Source organism: Acinonyx jubatus, chromosome B3, assembly GCF_027475565.1.
Source record: "Acinonyx jubatus isolate Ajub_Pintada_27869175 chromosome B3, VMU_Ajub_asm_v1.0, whole genome shotgun sequence".
Taxonomy (NCBI): Eukaryota; Metazoa; Chordata; class Mammalia; order Carnivora; family Felidae; genus Acinonyx; species Acinonyx jubatus.
Window position 1 is genome coordinate 142,040,588 of NC_069386.1, and position 23,269 is coordinate 142,063,856.

General features: G+C 48.7%; 1 protein-coding gene across 7 annotated transcripts in view; it reads left to right on the plus strand.

Annotated features, from left to right (window-relative positions):
• Positions 1–23,269, plus strand: part of TRAF3 (TNF receptor associated factor 3) — a 118,594-nt gene that overhangs the window by 88,601 nt on the left and 6,724 nt on the right. For 6 of the 7 annotated variants that reach the window (XM_053224966.1, XM_053224965.1, XM_053224969.1 and 3 more), the window contains 7 exons: positions 715–819; positions 1,685–1,852; positions 8,587–8,667; positions 11,383–11,457; positions 13,026–13,118; positions 17,753–17,893; positions 22,955–23,129. In XM_053224966.1, coding sequence (XP_053080941.1) covers positions 715–819; positions 1,685–1,852; positions 8,587–8,667; positions 11,383–11,457; positions 13,026–13,118; positions 17,753–17,893; positions 22,955–23,129 — 838 coding nt within the window. The remainder of the gene's footprint in view (positions 1–714; positions 820–1,684; positions 1,853–8,586; positions 8,668–11,382; positions 11,458–13,025; positions 13,119–17,752; positions 17,894–22,954; positions 23,130–23,269) is intronic. The other variant, XM_053224970.1, reaches the window with a different exon arrangement.

The window sequence follows — 23,269 nt, forward strand, 5'->3', positions numbered from 1 at the left end:
AGTAGTTTTTCTGTTTCTTTTTTTTTTTTTAATTTTTTTAAATGTTTATTTTTGAGATAGAGAGAGACAGAGCATGAACGGGGGAGGGTCAGAGAGAGAGGGAGACATAGAATCCGAAGCAGGCTCCAGGCTCCGAGCTGTCAGCACAGAGCCCGACGCGGGGCTTGAACTCATGAACCGTGAGATCATGACCTGACCCGAAGTCAGACACTTAACCGACTGAGCCGCCCAGGCGCCCCAATTTTGGTGTTTCTTTAGCAAGCGATCTGAAAAGGCCTGAGTCGTAGTGGGTCCTGCCACCCACACCCGTAGCTGTCCCCCACAGAGTTGACTCCTGGAAGTCTCCAGAGTCAAATATGAACCCAGTCCTGGTGTGCCCCCAGGGCAGTTGAAGTTGAAGTTACATCAGAGTCCATTCAAAATGTTTGGATGCTCCAAAGTGATCTTTAATTATTCAGTGGAACTTGTTTTCTTTTGGCTTATCTAATAAAAGAAGGTAGTTGAGGTTGTATTATTTAAATTGTGTCTCTTAGTGGGGACAGCTCCTTCATTCTACTTTAGAAATTAGAAATTAAGATAGTCCTTAATGCTTCCTGAGGTCCACTTAAGAGATGCTCTGGTGGTTTTTTTAAAGTGGCCTTGCCTTGTCTGAAGTGGCAGCGTGTGGAGATGAAGAAACATTAATCCTCTAAGACAACCGTCATTCCATTTCAGGTGTTTAAGGATAATTGCTGCAAGAGAGAGATTCTGGCTCTTCAGATCTACTGCAGGAACGAGGGCGGGGGCTGCACGGAGCAGTTGACCCTGGGACACCTGCTGGTAAGTCCCCGGGGCGGTGGGGGTCAGGGTCGGGCCTACTGTGAGGAAGGCGCTTCCCAAGCGTGCAGGCTGGTGTGCACCGGAAAGACCACGTTTACGTTGATGTCCAAAACACAACCAGACATGAAGGCGGCCCAAGCCACTTGGGTACCGAGTGTTATTTTTATGACGTTGGCAGAATTGCCAACTGGTTTTTAAACACCCCCAGCCTATTTAGAATGGAAAGAAATCTGAACTGATTTTTAATTTTGGAAGGCTCATTAAAACTTTCTCTCTCTCTTTTTTTTTTTTTAAAATCATGAAACTCAACATCTTACGTCTTTTGATTAGCATCATATTTTATCCTGGAAGATATTTGAATTGGACTTTTTTTTAAAAATGTTTATTTATATTTGAGAGAGAGACAGCGTGTGCACACGCGCAAGTGTGGGGGAGAGGCAGAGAATGAGGGGGACAGGGGATCTGAAGCAGGTCCCATGCTGACAGCACAGAGCCTGACGTGGGGCTCGAACTCACAAACCGTGAGATCATGCCCTGAACCAGAGTGAGACACTTAACTGACTGAGCCACCCAGGCGCCCCAGGATATTTGAATTGGAATAAAACAAAGTCCTTAGCAGATAACCATTCATTTGCCCAGGGAGGAGAGTCGGCTTGCTCCTATGAAAAGCAGTATAGTTTGAGTAATCGCTAAATAGAATATGAAATTCATCGTCTCCCAGTATGTTTGCCACCCTTCTCTATGAAACCTAGTCTGGTGGCGGATGGAAACATTTCTGGAGGAGTTAGCTGCGTAGAGGCTGGAATCTGGTATTTCCGATCGAATTTCTATGCCAATTAAGAATTTTGAAGCGTTTGTTTTACAGGTGCATTTAAAGAATGATTGTCAGTTTGAAGAGCTGTCGTGTGTCCGCGCTGACTGCAAAGAGAAAGTGTTGAGAAGAGACCTGCGTGACCACGTGGAAAAGGCCTGCAAGTACCGGGAGGCCACGTGCAGCCACTGCAAAAGTCAGGTCCCGATGATCACGCTGCAGGTGCCCGGCCCTCCCGTCTCCCCTGCCTGCTGCTCAGTCCAGGTGTAATTTGTCACAGAATAGCGTTCAAAACGACTCTTCTAAGAGGAACAAAGAGAGAAGACAGGAGTAAATAGCAGTTCTCATCTGACTTTAAGTCACAGTCCAGCTTTTTTTGTTTTTGCCCATTTTGATTTGAGTAATTAACATTTCCCCGTTGCTTTGATTGACTATCCCTTGGGATGCCAAAAAAATGAAGACTGATTATCAAAAAAGGTAGAAATTTTCTTTTGTCCCAGGAAATGTCCTCAAAATCTTCTGGGATTGCCTCATCTTTTAAGCAGCTCTGGGACGTAGTCACCACTTCACTAGGGTAATTCATCCTGCGGTATTGAAGTGCAGCTGTCTGTCTTGGAGAGAGATGCAGATTTAACATTTTTCATACCTCGATTATTTTGGCACAGGTCTGTATTGTGCATGTGGCAGAAATCAGATCCCTTATCTGTAAATTAGAAAGAGATGTTGGGAGCAGAGGACAGACTTTGAAAACAGTCAGTGGTACAGTAACCCTCAAATGTTTGTCCATTTCTTGAACAAATATTCACTGCACGCCTGCTGCGTGCTGGGCACCGTTCTGGGAGCCGGGGGTTCGGTGGTAAGGTTCACCTTCCAGTGGGACGAGGTGATTAACACGCAGACATACTGTGTGGTAGCAGCTTGTACTGTGAAGAACAACACACTAGCATCGTGGGAAGAGGGCTGATGAGGGCTGGCGTCCCCGAGGCCGTCAGTGGCCGGTGCAGGGAGAGTGCCCTGGGCAGAGGGAACTGGCCTGGCAAGCGGGTTTCGGGAACCGCGAGAGGCCCGTATGGCTCCCAGGCCCGGGGCAGAGGCACAGTGCAGAGGAGAGGGTGGGGGCAGGCAGCGGGCAGCCATGAGCAAGGGGGTGATGTCAGAGTTCCCCGTTACGGGCAGCGCTCTGGCAGGTGTCCCAGGTAGACGTAGGGTAAGAGGAAAACATGCAGGCAAGGCACGGTATTGGCCTGCGCAGGAGGAAGGAGGGAGGAGCCGGTGCACAGGGGCACGTTTGGAAGGTACAGGCGGAGGGATTAGCTGGTGGCTTGACTGTGGAGAATGTGAAGGATGGCACCCAGCATTTGTAACTAGAGCAGCTGGAGCAACTGAAGTGTCTACGGAGGGGGGCCCAGTAGAGCGAAACAGGCTCGGGAGGGGGGTCGGGGAGTTGGTCTGGGCTGCGGGTGTGGCTTGATGAGGTGGTCCTTGTAGCTTTGGCACTGGGGCCAGCGAGGAGGAGAGCCAGGGTCCGAGGACAGAGGCCTGGGGCACATGAACGTTTACAGGCTGCTGAGGGGGGAGGCGTCTAGCAAAGGAGTGGCCGGTGTGGAAGGGTCAGGAGACTGGTGCCCCAGAGGCAGAGGGAGCCGGAGAGTGTGGGGGCGGCAGGAAGGGCAGACGTTACTGAGAGGCGGGGGAGGGGAGAGGTTGCTGGGAGCACCCTGACTGATGGGACCAGCAGGCAGGAGAGGACCAGAGACGTGTGGCCGGGGTGTGGGGGCCACTGTTGGTTCCCGGTGGATATTGTGGAACATTTATTGACCAAAATTTAGGAAAAGTTTGTTTTTCTGTAGGAAATGAGATGTACCCTAATTCATAATCTTTATAATTTACCTTACTTTGTACACCTTTCTGACACCTGCGACTTTCTTCTCTTGTGAAATCTTTTTCCTGTATGATTTCTGTAGACATTTCTAGTTATTAAGGACTTTTCAGAACTGTGGAAAATGGGAATAGTGTTCATTCTAATTGAATAATTCCTTCAGTGACTAGATTCAAGTGAATGAGACATATGCCTAATGAGCACTACTCCAGACTTACATGTGTTGCTAGGTTGCTACCAAAGTTATACTTTGCTTCTTGCAAAAATCAGTTATCTTTATTTGCAGAATAGAACCCAGGAATTAATTTTCATTTGAGAAAGAATTGTAGTGTCGGTTAAACACTATATAAGTAACTGACTCTGAATTACAGAGGAGGCTGTAAAGAGACATTTTAAAAAATATATTTATTTTTTAATGTTTATTTCTGAGAGAGAGAGAGAGAGAGAGAGAGGGAGTGAGAGCAGCGGAGGGGCAGAGACAGAGGGAGACACAGTATCCCAGGCAGGCTCCAGGCTCCAAGCTGTTAGCACAGAGCCCGACGCGGGGCTCGAACCCACGAACCGTGAGATCATGACCTGAGCTGAAGTCGGACGCTTAACCGACAGAGCCACCCAGGCGCCCCATGAGAACAGTTTTTAAACAGACACGAGAGGGTGGCTTGAGGCACATGTCAGTTTCCGTCAAGACCTGTAATAGAGATTGAGGGGCGTGCCTGCTTGAGATCACTTTGGTGAACCTCTCCCCTGACACCAGCAGGGCAGTTACATGCCCGGGAGGGGACTTGCCCTGGACCTGCCCTGGGCCTCCTGTCCTGTCAGTGGGGGATTTGACTCCCGGGTCTCATTTTGCGGCTAGGAGCACGCTTTGTTTGGTCCTCTCCTGCTGCAAGTTTATTTTCAGAAACAGCAGCCTTCTGACTTCGGCGTGTCTGCAGCCCCAGGTCATCCTGACACTCCCACATTTCCTGTGTTTTATCAAGTATGTCACATACATCAAACGTTGATGAAATACACACTGACAGAACCAAAACCCGGGGCCACTGCAGTTCATAGAATTTCTTTCCTACGTGTAAACCATGGTATTGACATTATATCAGCTGTTTTCAAGTTTTTTTAATTAATTTATTTTTTGTAATGTTTATTTTTGAGAGAGAGAGAGAGAGAGAGAGAGCACTAGCATGAGTGGGGGAGGGGCAGACAGAGAGGGAGACACAGAATCCGAAGCAGGCTCCAGGCTCTGAGCTGTCAGCACAGAGCCCCACGTGGGGCCTGAACTCAGGAACTGTGAGATCATGACCTGAGCTGAAGTTGGATGCTTAACTGACTGAGCCACCCAGGCGCCCCAAGTTTTTTGTTTGTTTGTTTTTTGTTTTAATCCATCGATCAGCACAAGTTAAAGTGCCAGGAGAGAATCCCTTCCACATTTTGTCTGGGAATTGTTAAATATGGTCTCTTTATTTTATTTACTTCTACTTGTTTTTTATTTTTTCATTTTATTTATTTATTTGAGAGAGCGCAAGTGGGGAAGGGCCAGAAAGAGAGGGGGACAGAGGATCTGAAGCAGGCTCTGGGCTGACAGTAGTGAGCCCAGTGCAGGGCTCGAATTCATGAACTGTGAGATCATGACCTGAGCTGAAGTTGGATGCGTAACTGACTGAGCCACCCAGGTGCCCCCGAATATGGTCTCTTGAAACAGTTTTGTTAATTTGTGGGAAGTCAGAATTCTAAAGATCTCATTTTGTGGGAAGGATGTATGTATTGTAATGGGAATACGTCCAGGTACAGCCACTGTGGAAAACCACTTGGCAGTGTTTTATTAGGTGGACCGTGCATGTACTCAGCTAATTAGCAGTCCCTCCCCCAGCTGTGTGAGAGAAGCTGTCACACGTACACACCAGGAGATAGGGCCACACTAACCGAGCAGAGAAATCTGGAAACGGCCCCAGGCGTCCGATCAGTTGTGTGGAGCCGGCAGACTGGGACGGAGCGGGGAAATCGTAGGACGGCGTTACCAGACAGCAGTGCAGGTGGGCCTGGCGCTCGTGTGACACGGGCGTGAGCCTGAGAGGCAGAATGCTGCGCTGGCTCTCAGAGGACCCATAGGGTAGAGTTCCGTTTTAATAAAATTCAAAAGCAATCGAAGCAAAACCGTATTTTGTTTGGCCCACATATATGTGCAATGAAATTTTTTTTTAAGCAAAGGAAGCAGAAACACAAAATTCTGATTTGGGGTTCAGGCGTTCCTCCCTGGAGGAAAGTGGGGAGAGTTGGAGAAGGGCACACAGGTCAATGGGAAGTCATTGGTCCCCTGCTTGTCCTTGGTGGGTGTCTACTGTGTAGTTATGCCTTATGCCTTGCACATGGGTTACGTGTAATTTCATAGACCAGACTAATTCATTAGTGTGGAGAGAATTCTTATGTGTCAGTAGGTTATCAGGTTTTTTACTGGGCGTATTATTTTCCTGGGGCTGGCGTAAGAAAGTACCACAAAGTTGGTGGCTTAGAACAACAGAAGTTTATTCTCTCACAGTTCTGGACGCCCGAAATCCAAAACCAGGCTGTTGTCAGGGCCCTGCTCCCTCCGAGAGCCCCAGGAGGGACCTTTTCCCTACTCAGATACCTTCTTCTGGGTGTGGCCCCTCCACTCATAAGGGCTCCCAGGGTTGCATTCAGAGGCCCCATCGAAACTGATTATAGCCACAAAGACCCTATTTCCAAATAAGGTCGTATTCTGAGGTTCTGGAGAGACATGAATTGGGGGGCTCACTATTCAATCCACTACATTGGGCAAAAACCATGAAAAGGCAATTCACAGGAAATAGAAATGATTAATAAATATGAAAAATACACTTAACCAACCACACATTATTAAATAATTGCAGGGGCGCCTGGGGTGGCCCAGTCAGTTAAGCATCAGACTTGTGATTTCAGCTCAGGTCATGATCTCACGGTTGTGAGATCGAGCCCCGAGTCAGGCTCAGCACTGGGTGTGGAGCCCACTGGAGATTCTCTCTCTCCCTCCCTCCCTTCTGTCCTCTCCCCGACTTGTGTGCACACACGCGCATGCACACACACTCTCAAAAAAAAAATTTTTTTTAATGTAAAAAAATTGCAAATTACACTCCTGGCCTTTTCCACCTGTCAGGTGGTCAGAGATTGAAAAGTTTGCTAGAATTGACAAGGGTGTAGGAGTGTGTGTTCTATCGACAGGAGTGGGTTTGTGCAGGGTTATTGGAGGGTGGTTTGGCAATGTCTGTCAAGATTCATTTAAAATGCCTGTCTGTACCCTCTGACACCCAAGCCTACTTCTGGAAGTCTGTTGTTCAGATACCCTTCCATGGATCTGCAGAGACACACATTTGAGGATACAGATGGGTCTGGCCCCAGCCTCGCCTCCCACCCTTCCCTCCCCAACCCCTGCCCCGGCTCCCCACCCAGCCTCCCCTTGCCGCAGTGCTGATTACCTGTGTGCTGGCCTGGGGAATGGAGGGGGATTGAGGGGTAGTTCAGGAAGGAGGCATGGCACCTGTGCATCGTTTGCCCTGTGACCCCTCCAGGCTCCTGATCCAGGGCCGCTCCTCCCACTTACACATGAGGCAGGGGGTGGAGCCATTTGTCCAGGGTTTCCCATTGAAAGACAAAGTCTAGGGGATTCCACGCACAGCCGGGAAATGGAAAGCCAGTGTCCCCCGTGTGGTACCTCTTATGGGAGGCCTGCTGGTCAGGCTCAGCCCAGCCAAGCGCTTTCTGTTGAGCTCTGAGCAGGTGTGGCTGCGCCCTCTGGGAGCTCTCCCAAGCCCAGGAGCAGAGCAGCCTCGAATCGTGGGTGCCTTCTCTGCACTGCAGACCGTCGCACAGTGCGCTCACAGACCCCGGACTTAAAAACACTCTGAAGCAAGCTGAGTGCGGTGCCCAGCTCCACACTGTGCCTGCCTAGTCAGATTGAGGCTCTCGGCTAGTGCCCCCTGCCACCCTCCCCGTCATTCAGCTTCGCAGCAGCACAACTGTCGAGCCCTAATCTGGAAAACCGGATTAGGAGAATCAGAAGTGTCCCAGGTCACAGAGGAAAACAGCAAGCACCCGGGCTCCCTTCTTGCTCAGTGATGCTGCCCCCAGGAGCCTGTCCCACATGTTGTGTCATGTGGCCTGCGGTCACGTGTGTTTTCTGCCTACATCGGTGGCCTCTCGTCACATGTCTGGTGGTGCTCTCCAGGGTCTTGGGTTCCATGCCCTAACTTTGCTACTGATCAGATGCCCAGCAGGTGCTTCGGGCATGGGTTCAGCGGTTGCCATCATGCAGGCTCTCCAAAGTTGAAATTTGTACCATCCAAAGAAGGGCTAAAGTGGGGCACCTGAGTGGTTCGTTCAGTAGGTTAAGTGTCCGACTCTTGGTTTCCTCTCAGGTCATGATCTCACAGTTCACCCCACATCGGGCTCTGTACTGACAGTGCAGAGCCTGCTTGGGATTCGCTCTCTCCCTCTCTTCTGCCCCTCTCCCACTCGTGTTCTCTCTCGTTCTCTGTCTCAAAATAAATAAACTTTAGGGGGGGAAAAAGGACTAAACCAAAATTTGTCCATATTTTCCATGCATTAAAGATAATCTAGGTACGGTTTCAGGGCAGTAATTTAAAGACCCAGTGGCTCACACTGTTGGAAGTATTGGAGAAGCATCATTTCCAGATCCCAAACTGAGAGGCCAAAGGAAAACCATCCTGATCTGTGAGCAGAGGCTGGACACTGGGCTGCAGCGTGAGCAACGGCGAGGGCTGAGCCTGTCTGTGCTCTCGTGTCAGGGCTGTGTGGGCACAGAGAGGTGCTGCCCCGTGGAGGCAGCTTTGTGACTGTGCTCCCGAGATTGTCCTCACCTGTCAGAGTGGAGCAGATCTCCTGAGACACCTTACCTTTGGGCTCTTAAACTTTGAACGTGAGGACTCCTCCAAATGTGTTAGAATGACACCAAACAGGGACAGTGAGTGGAGGGTTCTCTGGGTCTTTGTGGTGACAGAGGTGGAGGTAGGATCCGAAGGGAGATGGGCTGTATGTCTCAAAGCTGATGACACCTTTTTTTTCCCTCCAGAAACACGAAGACACTGAGTGTCCCTGTGTGGTGGTGTCCTGCCCCCATAAGTGCAGTGTCCAGACCCTTCTGAGGAGTGAGGTAAGCGGCACGGAGAGGATGTGTTCAGCGGCTGGTGAAGTCTTTGGGACTAGTGTGCCGTAGGGTCCGTTCTTCCCAGTAGCTGAAGCCAAAGTTTTTACAGATCACGATACTGATACGTGTAGTAGAAAAATGATAACCCGTGTGTTGGGGCGTAAGAAATTTCAGAAGCAAGCAAATAAAAGCTGTAAGTGGTTAAATTCAGAGCCAGATGTTAAGAATTGAGAAGCCGGAATTACTTTATAGTGCAAGCAAAGGTAATAACTTTTTAGGTTCCCAAAGAAGAAGCTATTTTTTAATCTGTAAAATAGGAATTACTGTAAGATTATCTCAAACTAAATGACTTTACAGACACTCCAGAACCATTTGGCCACATATACTGCATGGGGTTGGTGCTAAGGAGCAAGGGGGCCCACATTTCAGGGGCCGGTGAGAAGGTACCTGCACAGCCTCTCCCGGTGCCCTCGGTACGCTTTCTTGAGGGTGGGTAGATTTTACATCTTACGTTATGTTAACTTAATTTGATCGGGATATATCCAGATGGAAAAATTCCAGGGATTCGCAAATGTTTTTGCATCCAGCACTGACCTGGAGCCCCTCTGGTTGCTGTTTTGGAAGCATCTGGGGCTCCCGTGGCTCAGTGTGCACCTGTGCCCCCTGGCCCCCACCCCCTTAGGCCCCTTAGGCCTAGGTGCTCCGATCAAAGGAGGCTGCTCACCTCAGCCTTTTTCAACAGCCTGGAATTTTACCACTGGGTATTGGGGAGGTGAGGGTCAGGGTCTCACGTCCCCACTGAGCAAGAGGACCTGTGTGGCCTGGAGGAGCCCCAGAACCAATCTCACCCACAGTGCATCCTCCCAAAAGGTGACTGTCCTAGGGAAGGGCAGGGCCTTGCCTGGTGACAGGGGTCCCTAGGCCTGGATGTGCCTCCAGGAGTAGCGCGGAAGTGCATACAGATTTCTAAAACTCTGACGTCCCTCTGCTAAAGTGAATGGATGAAGAGTCTGAACTATTGAAGTGGTGACCTGGGTTTTTGCTCCTTCTGAAGTTTTTACTCAGGGCTATGTCTAGGGACAGAAGCTAACTCCGTTTGCCTGTAAGTTATTTTTATTTTAAAAATCTTTCAACCTGCATTTATCTCGGGTTTCTGGTGAGCAATGCTCTTGGTCTGTAGATTATTCTTGTCTCTATCCGACGCTCCCGTAAAGAACGATGGCGAAGGCTCTGGGAGCAATGGTAGCCAATTCAGGGAAAAGCACAGCCTTGGATTTATGGCAGTGCCCTGAAATCAACATCAGACACACGCATCCCTGCTTTACCACTAGGAGCGGTAGCTGGATGGGTTCGTGATTGTACTGGGGCACTGAAGGAGCATATTTAAAAAAATTTTAAGCTGGCATTACCGTGCACAGTCTCATGCTCCATTTCTGTGCCAGTCTCCTGTCATCTGCCTCTTGGGTGCTTCCCTCCAGGCGCAGGCCAGAGCTTCCTGCCTGCGCTCAGAGGAACATCACGCGTGCTAGGCTGCAGGCCTGTAACCACCACGACTCTGCCCAGGCTCAGAGACCTTTGGCAGACGTTGGCCCGTAGGCTCCCCACTTGCCCTTCTCTGCAGCTGTCGCAACAGGGCAAAAGAGCACTTTCCTCTCTGTCCTAAATACTGACCTGAAGGAAAAGGATTCAAGGACTCTTCATCCTGCCGCACAGAGGAGAGCCCTAGAAGGGCACGGCCATGCGCCTCTGGGAGCACGTGTGTGTGTGTGCCTGCGCGTGGGGAGACACATTCCCCGGGGCCGGCTCTGCGGTGCACTTAGACACCGCCTTCCCTAACTCAGGGTCTAATTGTTTTCCATAAAGAAGATCTACCCCTAGAGTTTTCCTGATGAGAATTTCTTCAATAAAAGAAGTTGTCCTTAAATCGTATTAGCTTAATGAATAGTGCCATGTCTTTAAAATGTAGACATTTCAATTCCCTTTTCTCTTGAGGGGGCATCATAAGTGGTTTTTATTTGACGATTTGCCAACAGTTAAGCTGAACAAAGGGGTTTTTCTTACCCCGATGAGTTATCCTCTCCCAATCTCTCCTAATTTTCTTCTACCAATTAGACGTGACAATATTAAGATTCATGTTGTTAGAATGACCCTAGCGATCTGTGAGAAGCTACATGAATTTATGGCCACTCAGAGGGAAAAAAAGTCTTTTCAGAAGAAGAAAAACTCATCTCGTTATCTTGAGTATTGAGAGTAATGGTACATCGTGTAAGCTTGCTCTGAAAATACAGTTCTCTCTGTGTACCGTATATTAGGTGTGTGACCCAGTTACATCCTGAATGCTTTCTCTTTTTTTGTGTTTCATGCGATTTTTGTTTATAGTCTTTAAATGTTCATTTCAGTTCACGTTTTTTCCCTTTCTTTTTTAAATTCTGGCGCTACAGACGGCATGTCACATTTGGAACGATTTGTTCTAGAGAAACTGCAAGTTTGAGAAATGTTACAGTAACTGTATTTCTGTATTCTGGCGTATGTATGTGTATGCACGTGGCAGCAGTGTGCACTTACTGCGGGTGAGTCTAGGAGGCAGAGGACGTATGCTCGCCCGTGGCGGACGACCCCCCTTGGTGACAGTGCAGACCAGATGCTCTCTGTGCCCTTACTGTGTTTGAACGTTTTCGTACGAGCGCCTGTGCCACAACTCACGCCTCTTTCCCGTTGCAGTTGAGTGCGCACTTGTCAGAGTGCGTCAATGCCCCCAGCACCTGTAGTTTTAAGCGCTATGGCTGCGTGTTTCAGGTCAGTATCCAACATCTATCCTTCCCCGTCACTGACGTTCTGCCCTGGGAGAAAGTTACTATGTTAGCGTCTTCTGGTGCAGGTTCTGCACTTGCAGTGTTTGCAGGGGCGGGGTCGCCCTGCTGCGTGGGTGACAGAGGCCGCACGCAGCAGCCGCGGGTGCTCGCTCCCCATGCCGGTGGCGTTCTGAGATTTCAGGGGGACGCCTGTGCTGAGAAGGAGGTCAGGACGTGAGGAGAACAGCCACCCCTAAAACCAGCTGGGAAGCGGGACACGTAGAACTGACCGTTGGGGCGGGGGTGGTTCTAGAGAGAGTGTCACAGAACCTGGTATAGGTGGATACAGCCCAGACACGGTTTGAGCGGTGTGCGCATCAGCACACAGTCGCGAGGACCGCTCTCGTGTGTCCGTAGACGCGTGTCATATTATCTATGCCACACCTCCCAGCACAGCCGCGTGGAGAGGGCGTCTCCGTCACTGCCACGCTGTGCTGCGAGAAACCTGTTTCTGGGGTTTTTGTTTTTGTCGTGTTTTGTTTTTAACACGTCTGAGATGGCTAGTGAATTTGAACTGAGTTTCATTTAAACGTATATCTTAAAACTATCAGAGGGCAGTATACATTACAATTAAAGTATTTCATATTTAATTTTGTATGTTAGCGATAACAGTTATTACGAACTCAGTACAGAGATATTGGCGTCTCAGTATTTTCTTAGAAGATAAGAGTAAGAATGACCGTAGCTTCCCCTTTGTCTCAGTTTCTTAACGAGACAGGGCCCTCACCACTGTTATGTCGTATGTAGTACCATTCATTCTGTGTATGTATATATATATGTTTATATATAGCGATACTTATATCAACATATATATATGAATATTCTATGTACAGAGTATATGTTTTAGAGATCATTAAAATGCTTTCTGTGGCTTCTTAATTTTCCAGTATCAAAACAAATTATATTTTCATACCAATTATTTCCTTAAATATATGAAGTACTATTTCACGTGCTTACTATTACTGCTCTGAAATGGTCTCCATCTTATGTACTCTGTAGATTGTTTATGTTTTGTATGTAACTTTCCAAATATACTTAGAATAGCAAGGAACAGTACATTTCTAATACGGTGTATTTCACTACTAAGTTAATATTTTAGTAAATTATTTAGAATCCCGCTTTGGTCGCGTGCCCACTAGATTGCTGTAGCGGTAGCTAGCTGTAACCACAGGTGTCTAAGCATTTTCAGTGTGCATTTTTAATGAAGAAACTTAAAAAAACGAAAATGATAGGTCTAAGATTTAATTTCTTGATATTACAAGTATGACACACAGGTGAGCAGGTGCTTGGTAAGAAGCTTGGGGAGCAAAGGTCATGAACTTGAGGTTGTTGTAGAATTAATTGCAGGGCACCTGCTCTTCCCCCCACCCCGAGCATGGCCCTTGGAAAGCTTTCTGTGGAGAAGGCTCCCTTTTTCCTGTTTAGAGCTGGTTTTAGGTCGTGTGTTAGTCTTGCTGCACTCTGTGAGGGAGGGGAACATCGGCTTGATGCGCTGCATCTTTGTTCTCGCAGGGGACAAACCAGCAGATTAAGGCCCATGAGGCCAGCTCCGCGGTGCAGCACGTCAACTTACTGAAAGAGTGGAGTAATTCTCTGGAGAAAAAGGTACGCCACACTGTTTCTAGCTTTTGCTGGCTTTTAATAATCTCTTCAAATCATTTAAAGAAGAAAATATTTTTTATAGTTATTAATGGTTTTGGATAAAAGAAACAGTATCAGGAGAATGTAAAAAAAAAAAAAAAAAGTACATTTCACATGACCCGGAGCTTACAAACGATGAAGGCGTTTGGGTTGGTTTGTTCTTTGTTTGTTAATTGCCGAGCAAGCATGCGGTGCCTTTTTGTTTGTTTGTGTTTAATCACATTGTGGTTACCTTAGCATTGACCTAGAACAGGGATTATCAAACTTCCAAACCTTCCTTTCTCTCGCCATCAACCTCATCTTTTTATAAATAAAGTTTGATTGGAACACAGCCATGCTCATTCATTTGCCTGTGGTCCGTGCTGCGTACCCACTGTAATGGCAGAGTTTAGCATCTGAGACAGAAACTGTACAGACCTCACAGCCCAAAATATTTACTCTCTGGTTTTTTTAGTGAAAAAGTTTGTCAACCCCCAATCTGGAAGGTGACCAGCGCTAAATGCTTCAGCTTTCTCTGTCTTTCCTAGGAAAGACAGCTAGGAAAAGCCATTTTCCTAATCCTAGTGTAGGAGCTATCACTTTATGGAAGTTTGGAGCAGGGAGCCCTTGTCCAGCGGGGCGTCTTTTCCAGAGGCCTCAGTTGTGGGGCTGGGAACTCCTCACACCTTCCCCTTGTGATACGTCTCCCCAGGGGAGTTTACTCCGTGGCATTCAGCTGGGCCAGGCCCTCTTTTCATCAGGAAAAGGTGAAAACTTCCAAGAATCAGTAGAGAAGAAGTTGTTATAGGAGCTCTCATTGTGGCTTCTCTACAACAATAAAAACTTATGTCAGTATTCCAGAAGCATTTACTGAGAATTTGTAGTAGGAGGACACTAAGGTGAATTAGAGCAGCCTGTTTATTTTCTGAAGATCTGTAGAGATTTGAATACCTTGCTTCCTGTGTTAAATTTAACCAATTTTTTTAAGTTTATTGATTTTGAGAGAGACAGAGACAGCGTGAGTCAGGGAGGGGCAGAGAGAGAGGGAGAGAGAGAATCCCAAGCAGGCTCCGCACTGTCAGCACGGAGCCCGACACTGGGCTCGAACTCACAAAATCGTGAGATCGTGACCTGAACCAAAACCAAGAGTCGGACGCTTAACCGACTGAGCCACCCAGGTGCCCCTAAATTCAACAAACTTAAAATATAAATGTATTTGATAGAGTCTAATATTTTAAATCAAAACATTTTTATTAACTCTGACATAAAGTATTTTTTTGGTATAAATGCTGATGCTGAGGATGAGAAGCGTTAGAAAGGTGGGCATGTCACATGTACACACGCACACGTGTGGCGGGAAGAAGGGTCTCATTTAACGGTGAAATGAAAGTTGTGTTAGAGGAGTTGTTGATGGCTTCCTCGTGAACATATAGCAGTTGCTCTGAGTGAGTGATGGTTTATTGGTAAGTCTTTTTTTCCCCTTCTGTTTAAAAAATGTGCTCTGTTTCTGCCTTTTAAAAATTACAGGCATAGATGTCAGGACTCTGTGTCTCATTGATACTCTGTTTCTCATTTTTTTAAAAATGTTTATTTTTAAGAGAGACAGAGAGCATGTGAGCACAAGAAAGAGAGCGGGGGAGGGGCAGAGAGAGGAAGACAGAGGATGTGAAGCTGGCTCTGAGCTGACAGCAGAGAGCCCAGCTTGGGGCTCGAACTCACCAACTGTGAGATCGTGACCAGAGCTGAAATCAAGAGTCGGGACGCTTAACCGATTCAGCCACTCAGGCGAAAAACACCCATCTTCTATATGACAAAAGCTTAAGTCTAAAGGAAATGTGGAGTACTCCACCAAAATAGGCGGGGATAGATGTTGCTCTCGGTGAAGGGGTTCTCGGGGAAGGTCACAGGACTCGTTTTCATCTGCCGCGTGGATGGTATGCTCTGCTTCTTGGAAATGCACCTGCCAGGTAGATTTTCCTGTGAGAGCAGGGATCCGCAGGTGCCTAGGAATTGGATTCTTTGAGTAAAACAAAGAAACAAAGAAAATTTAAATTAGAAAGCTCCCTAAATCAAGAAATTAAGAGTTTAATGTGGCATGATGTATGTTCAGTAATGTGAGATGTTTCTGTTCATCCTCTGGTAGCTTGATTTGCTGCAGAAAAGAAAATTGCCATTGATTTTGGAGATATTACCGAGATTTAAAAAAAAATTTTTTTTTGATGTTTATTTTTGAGAGAGAGAGAGAGAGACAGCACGAGTGGGGGAGGGGCAGGAAGGGGGAGACACAGAATCCGAAGCAGGCTCCAGGCTCTGAGCTGTCAGCACAGAGCCCGACACAAGGCTTGAAGTCATGAACCGCGAGATCATGACCTGAGCTGAAGTCGGATGCTTAACCGACTGAGCCACCCAGGCCCCTCCTGAGATTTTTGATCAAAAACGTTGACATGTGGATGCCTGGGTGGCTCAGTCGGTTAAGCATCCGACCCTTGATTTCAGCTCAGATCATGATCTCACGGTTTGTGAGATTGAGCCCTGAGTCAGGCTTTGAACTAGGTGGAACCTGCTTAAGATTCTCACTCTCCTCTCTCTGCCCCTCCCCCCCCCCCCCCCCCCGTGCATGCGTGCGTGTCTGCATGTGTGTGCACACATACTCTCTCTTCCAAAAAAAAAAAAGTTAGCTTGCGTGCAGGGTATTTCTTTTTTGGTTGTGAGAATAGAGTCTGGGAATTGTGTCTACCTTGAGAGATGGGAGTGAGTGAATCGTAACTTTGGAAAAGGCAAGACCTGCCTGTGGGATGTTGCACGTGGCCAGTCTGCCTCACTTATAGGGGCCCAAGGGCATGAGACACCGTGGTTTAGAGAGGAAAGTCTGTTTGTGCTAACATCCTAGGGAAGTGAAGTGTTATTTTTTCCCATGAGACATTGCAAGTTTTGAACAAGTAAATACACATTGTTCTAAAACAAAACAGACTAAGGGGCGCCCGGGTGGCTCAGTCAGTTAAGCATCCGACTTTGGCTCAGGTCATGATTTCGCAGTCTGTGAGTTCGAGCCCCATGTCGGGCTCTGTGCTGACAGCTCAGAGCCTGGAGCCTGCTTCGGATCCTGTGGCTCCCTCTCCCTCTGTCCCTCCCCTCCTCATGCTCTGACTCTCTGTCTTTCAATAATAAATAAACATTAAAAACATTTTTTTTTTAAATAAATAAAATAAAACAGACTGGGGTGCATGGGTGGTTCCGTTGGTTAAGGGTCTGATTCTGGCTCAGGTCACTGTCTTGCAGTCCGTGGGTTCGAGCCCTATGTTGGGCTCTGAGCTGACAGCTCAGAGCCTTGAGCCTGCTTCACGTTCTGTGTCTCCCTCTCTCTCTGTCCCTCCCCCACTCACGCTCTGTCGCAAAAATAAACATTAAAAAATTAATAAAATAAAACAAAACAGACTGATTATGCCCAGAGGTGCTGCTTGCCTGAGCAGATTGCATATAGAAAGGTGCCTGCTTTCACAGGGACACCAGGAATCTGTGCTTTATCACACCCGGGTTTGTCCTGACATGCCCTTGGGCCGTCACCTCAGGTGTTGTCCGTATTGGGAGCACAACGAATGGAGCTGTCCCAGTGCCCACCATGGGGCTCTCTGTCTTCGGGGGCAGCAGCTGTGCCCAGACACATCTGTCGGTAGAGGGGCCTTTCCGAAGGCCAGAGTGCCTCAGGGAGCAGTCTTGTGAGAAGGCAGCCCTATGGGAGTTGGCCTCGGAGTCCTCACCTGGGGGCTTTTAAGACCAGTGTAAATTGGTTCTTGGGAGCTAATTAGTTTCCAGAAAGATTTTGAAAAGATCAAAGGCGGGCTTGGAACTGCTCCCCGCCCCCCAGCAGGCCCTTCCTTGGGCTGACGTGGCCTTGCAGGTGAATACATTGAGCTTTGTGGAAGGTCATCTTGGGCGACAGGCAGGGCACCTGTCCCCTGAAGCCTCATGTCTCTGTTGGAGGGCTAGGAGTTGGCCCTAAGGGTTACCTGAAGCATGCATATAGCTTTTTATTCCCACTGTGCTTTCCCATTATGCTGGGAGAGCTTTTCAGAGTGTGGGTATGGCCCGTGGGTGGAAGTGAGACAATTTAGTGGATGGCAACTGGCACTTTTTAAAGTAAAATAGAATAAAAGAGAAAGTATCAGGGAACATGGGTTAGGGCAAGTATGGTTTTGTAATACCTGTTTCTTAGGGACACACACACACACACACGAACGTTTGTACAAGTGGGGCGAGATGTAAGGATATGTTTCCTACTGTGTTTCCTGGTCAGAGTTTGAAAGCCTGTCTGGTGAAAGATTTATTCATTTTCAGTAAAAACTTTAGAGTGTCCCATTCATTCTGAAATTCAGTCGGCTGCTGGACCTCGCCTTATTTAATTACCGGGAGTGAGTCTGAGAAACACCCTGTGTAGGATTTCCTATTAAGTTACCAGGACCTCCATTTCCGTATGAAGGGATTTTTTTTTTTTTTCTGGAACTCCTTACATTGGGCTGGTAGAAGGCCTATATTGCAAAAATGTGAGCAACTATTATCACAATTGTTACAAATTTATAAAACCATGTTTTGTTTGCTTAATTGACGAATTTCTTCTTCAGGTTTCCTTGCTACAGAATGAAAGTGTAGAAAAAAACAAGAGCATACAAAGTCTGCACAATCAGATATGTAGCTTTGAAATTGAAATTGAGAGACAAAAGGAAATGCTTCGAAATAATGAATCCAAAATACTTCATTTACAGGTAAGAAGCTTACATCTGTGGCTGGATCCACAGGGTAGAGGAGCGTGTCTGTTCTTCAGGACTTTGTCAGTGAGACGTTTGAGCAAAGGCCCTGACTTTTGTCAGATAGACCACCTGATTCTCTTGCTTAAGCCTTGAGAAAGGCACAGGCCACTCTTTCTCCCCGCCCCCCCCCCTTTTCCCTGGACAACAAGCCCCAGGCCTCTCTTCTGTGCCTTTGAGTCACTGCTGGTGAAGTAAGACTTCAAGCCCGTGTTTTAAAAAATTATCTTATTTAAGATTTCATATTGTTCCTGAGCAGTTTTGCGTGAAGTTTCACTTCCTAAGGTGAAGCAAAGCCAATCTGTTTTGTTACGAATCTTCTAGAGGCACACACACTCTCCCCACACTGTTTGACGATAGCGATCCATGCGTACCTCAGAACAGACATGTCAGCCTTCGCCAGAAACGGGTGATCGTGTAAAGAGGCCTGATTAGAATGTTGCTCCTCCCTTCTGTTCTCAACACGGGCCCCGGTTAGCGTATCATTTTGTAGATCTTCTCTGTACGTCAGCTTACTCGCAGTGTACATTTGTTAGACTAATCCCCACGCGCATCACACACACACATACCCTTACATTTCCAAAATGGCTTTTCAGTGTTTTTACTTAGGTGTGTTTCCCTCTTAACTGGAAGGTGAAATATTTCTAGTAGCTCAGGGTCACAGCATCTTTGAGGATGGCTTTCCTCCCACTTTAACAGCAGAGGTTAGTCACAGTGGCTTAAGTTGCAGAGAGATTTATTACATGAATTTCGTTTGTGTTAAAACGTTGCGGTTGTCCAGAGTTGAGGAAAAACACAGTGTTTTGAAGTAATAGGTTGTATTAGAAGTCATTGGTATTGAATCAAGCCAAAAAAGTACGTCACGTAAAACACCAGCAAGCCTCCTGCTGGCGGTCCCTGGCATTTTGCAGAGTGCCCATGGAAATATTCAGAATGTCCAGAGGCCACACTCACCTACATGGCCCCACTCGCGTCCTGGCTGCCAGCAGCATGGTGGCTCCCTGGGGCGCATAGAGGGGCATGGAAAGGACACGGAAGTTCACGTTATGCTAGAAAATCACCTGTTAAAAATATCACCGACAGAAGAAAGAGTGAATAAGTAGTGGGGTCATTTATACGTCATCTTTTACGACCAGATAAAATTAGGATGTACCCAGAGGGGTCACGGGGACACTTGTCTGAACCCTCCGATGTTATCACATGCATCCTCTCCATTTCCCCCCTTCCAACGTGAAAAGTTTGAATTTAATTTACTTTTTCGTAGAATTTAGTCATTCTTCCGTGTGTGATTTATATTTTAACACTTTTGTGATTTCATAAACGGCTGAGACCTAGGTTCGAAAGAAAGGGGGGAACCAGGTTGCCGGAGTGCAGAGCAGTGGGGGCCGAGCGGTCATGCGGGTAGTGCCCCCACTGGTCCTAAGTAGGCGGGCACTCTCCATGGAGGAAGAAGCATGGAGGAAAATAGACTATATTGAGAGGAAGGGATTCAGATCACACTGGGCTCGAAATGCCTAATCTCATTAAGTGCCAGGGACAAGTCACCGAGGACTGAAACGTCCTTGGGATGGTCCAGCATTTCCCCCAGTGGCTTCTGCGTCTAGCCAGGCAATGCTTTGGAAGGCGGAAGCTCACCTTTGCTTCACGGTGGGGCTGGCAGTCTTCCGTGACCGTGGGTGGAAGGCCTCTGGCTGGAGCCCTGGAGGCCTTGACTCTCTGTGAAGCATGTTCGGCCCAGGGGCCCTTCCCTCCAGCCCTTCCAGAGCCTTCTCCACCTCTTCATCCGGAGCCTGGCTCCCAGGTGCACCTCTCGTCATTTCCTTCCTCACATCAGAACCCTTCCCTTCCCCTGCCCCTGTTCTCCTCAGTGCTCCCCCAGCCCTATGCATTGGACCACCACGGTGATGACAGACATGTTAGTCTCTGTGTCCTCTCCTTCCTTGTCTGATTCTCCATTAGACCTAAAACCCCAAATACGGTGGGACACATGGAGTGCAGAGTTCCTGAGGGCCGCAGATATATACAGGATGTTGGTTAAAAGGAGTGGAATTTAAGAGTGTGTTTGCTTTTGCTGACCCAGGAAAGGCAATTTCTTAATATTTTACTTTTTAACGGTTTTTTTTTTTGTTGTTTTGTTTTTTTAATTTATTTTTGGGACAGAGAGAGACAGAGCATGAACAGGGGAGGGGCAGAGAGAGAGGGAGACACAGAATCGGAAGCAGGCTCCAGGCTCCGAGCCATCAGCCCAGAGCCTGACGCGGGGCTCGAACTCATGGACCGCAAGATCGTGACCTGGCTGAAGTCAGACGCTTAACCGACTGTGCCACCCAGGCGCCCCAATATTTTACTTTTTAAAGAACCTGTTTTTCTTTAAAAAGATTTTTTTAATGTTTATTTATTTGTTTTTGAGAGAGAGACAGAATGTGAATGGGTTAGGGGCAGAGAGAGGGAGACACAGAATGTGAAGCGGGCTCCAGGCTCCGAGCTGTCAGCACAAAGCCCGACACGGGGCTCGAACTCACGAGCTGTGAGATCATGACCTGAGCCGAAGTCAGACGCGCAACTGACTGAGCCACCCAGGAGCCCCAAAGAACCTGTTTTTCTTAACGAAAAAAGGCCACCTAGAGGTCAGCTGAATCCCTGGCCTGTTGTTGGCAGATACTAGATGAGCCCAGGGGGCAGGAGCAAAGCCGTGTGGCACACTGCCCGCCTGGCCCCCAAGTGCCACCCGCACCATCCTGTTCGCACAGTGTTTGGTGCGTAGGTCCCAGTGACCCCCATGGTGCAAGTGACAGGAAGAGAGACAGTGGCTTAAGCCCTCAAGTGCACAGTGCCTGACACTGATGAATTGATGCTCTGACAGCAGCTCTCTCGGTTAGGATTTGTTTACAAGCCTGCAACCTGTGCCGTCTCTCGCTCCCAGACTCTTGTTCTCACTCACGTTCAGGATTTGTTCTTACAGAAACGTGGCAGCGGCTGTGTAGACCACTCCTCGAGAGTGAAATCACATGGCTGCACTCTAGACTTTGGTTTAGACGAGCGACACCATGCCATTTATGCAGAGGAGGGGCCTGTTTAAAAACACATGTTCCCTTGCTGTGTGTGTGGAGCTCCTTTCAAGTGATTCGGTAGAGCCCTGCGTGTGCGCACGTACGTGTGCGTGTGGGTGTGCGTGCCTGTGTGTGCACGTGTTCTCTCCCGCCCTCGCCAGCCAACTCTGTGTCCCTGAGCTCTAGTCCGGGCCGTGCCCCTACGGCAGCCCTCATTTCACACTGCAGTTTCGTTCCTGACCTCACCACGTGCACATCCTCCGCCTTGGGAAGGAGGCACCGCGGCGTCACCCCCTTTCTACCTCGGGGCCACGAGGCGGAGAGGTGATGTGTTGCTCATCCCAAGCCACTCCGCTGCTCATGTCCACCCGTGTCCACCAGGTTACGCAATGGCATCCCTCAGGACCACCGTCGATTGCGTAGGTTTTCATGAGCTCCCCTCTTAAACTCTCTAGGACCCATGTTAGCCGAGCTTACACTCTCCGTGGGTACAGGGCGTGACAGCCACTGCAGATTCTCATCAGAAATACATTATGGGTTCGGGCGTCCTGATGTTGGAGTCTTGTCCCCAGAAAACAGACTTCGTTTTAAATGTGCCTCCAGAGGCCCCTGGGTGGCTCAGTCAGTTAGGCGTTCAACTTCTGATTTTGGCTCAGGTCGTGATCTCGTGATTTGTTAGTTCAAGCCCAGCTTGGGGCTCCACACTGATGGCATGAAGCCTGCTTGGGATTCTTTGTCTCCCCCTCTCTCTGCCCCTCTCCTGCTCTCTCTCAAAATAAATACACTTTAAAAAATAAATAAGTAAATAGGCTTCCAGACACACATACAGAAATAAGTGACATCAGTGTGGGAAGGGGTGTTTTTTATAGAAATCATCTTCGCTTTTTAAAAGTTGGCTAATACCGGGTTTTCTTGGAAAGAAGAGGAAGAATAATACCGTACCTTCTACCCCCAAAAAGTAACCAGACCTACCATGTTTGCTCCCTGGTGGTTATTAACAGCCAGCAAAGGTGCTGAAACTCAATGTTTAAAAATAGGCTTCCGAAAGGAGAAGTGAACTCGGCAGGCCCGGGGCTCTCCCCTGTGCGGCCTGCGGCTCCACACAGGGGGCCAAACCCCCCAGCCTTCCCCAGCTTCATTTCAAAACAACGCAGATCCTTTTCGGAAGGGAAAACCCTTCATCCAGCAGGTGGCTGTGCCAGTCCTGGAAAACAGGCTGGGTTGCCGTAGCTGGCAGGTCTCATCCCACTGCTTACTGTTAAAATGTCTATGTGTTTCTGGGGGAAAAAAAAAAAAAAGGCTTTCTGAATGATTTAAGGTAGCATAAAATGCAGCCTCTGTGTCAACAGCCACGTGTCTGTCAGTAGTGTTTCTGTGCCCAGGGGCCACAGTGAGCCCGGTGTGGGGGGTGGGGGGCAGCCCCCTCCTAGGGATTGGCCTCTCCGTTTCAGCCAGGGTCTGAAGACCTGCCCTCAGGGTTCTTCCTGTTGCCAGCCCCGTGCGGACGCCAGGTTTCTGGAGCAGGTGCCGGGGTGCCGGCAGCCCCCTCTCGGGACCCAGGCAGGGTTCTAGGGCACTGTCTGTAGCCACGGAGACAGGGCGGCCCCTCCTGCCCTGCGCCAGGCAGCCTCCGAGGAGACTCACATTGGCCCCTGCACGTGGCTTGGCCCTTTAGGAAACGGAGACCTTCCCACAGCCTCCAATGTCCTGAACTTGAGACCCTACAACAGAGTGGTGTGGGGCCCCTGTGCCTCGGTCCCCAACTCTGGGACGGGGATCCACGGCACTTGTGTCCCCTGAGACGGGTGTGGGTGACAGGTGAGGTGCCCGTGTGAGAGCTGGCACAGGGCTCATCCGCGCAGCTCTGGGCTGGCCGCTCTTCCTAACCAGCCGGTGTCCGATGGCGGTGGCATAGCGTCTTCAGAGAGTTCTAACTGCATTTTGCCTTCTGATGCCCTTGATTTGGAAGCGGGTAATAGACAGCCAGGCGGAGAAATTGAAAGAGCTTGACAAAGAGATCCGCCCGTTCCGGCAGAACTGGGAAGAAGCGGACAGCATGAAGAGCAGCGTGGAATCCCTCCAGAACCGAGTGACCGAGCTGGAGAGTGTGGACAAAAGCGCCGGGCAGGCGGCTCGGAACACAGGTGAGGGCAGCGGGGCAGGAGCAGGGGGGTGGGATGGGTCCAGGGGGCGGCAGGCGTCCCAGTCCACCGCTGGGAGCCCGGCCAGGTCTGGGGGCTTGAGCTGGTGCAGGTGGTGCGTTAGGCACGCGCCATCTTTGAGC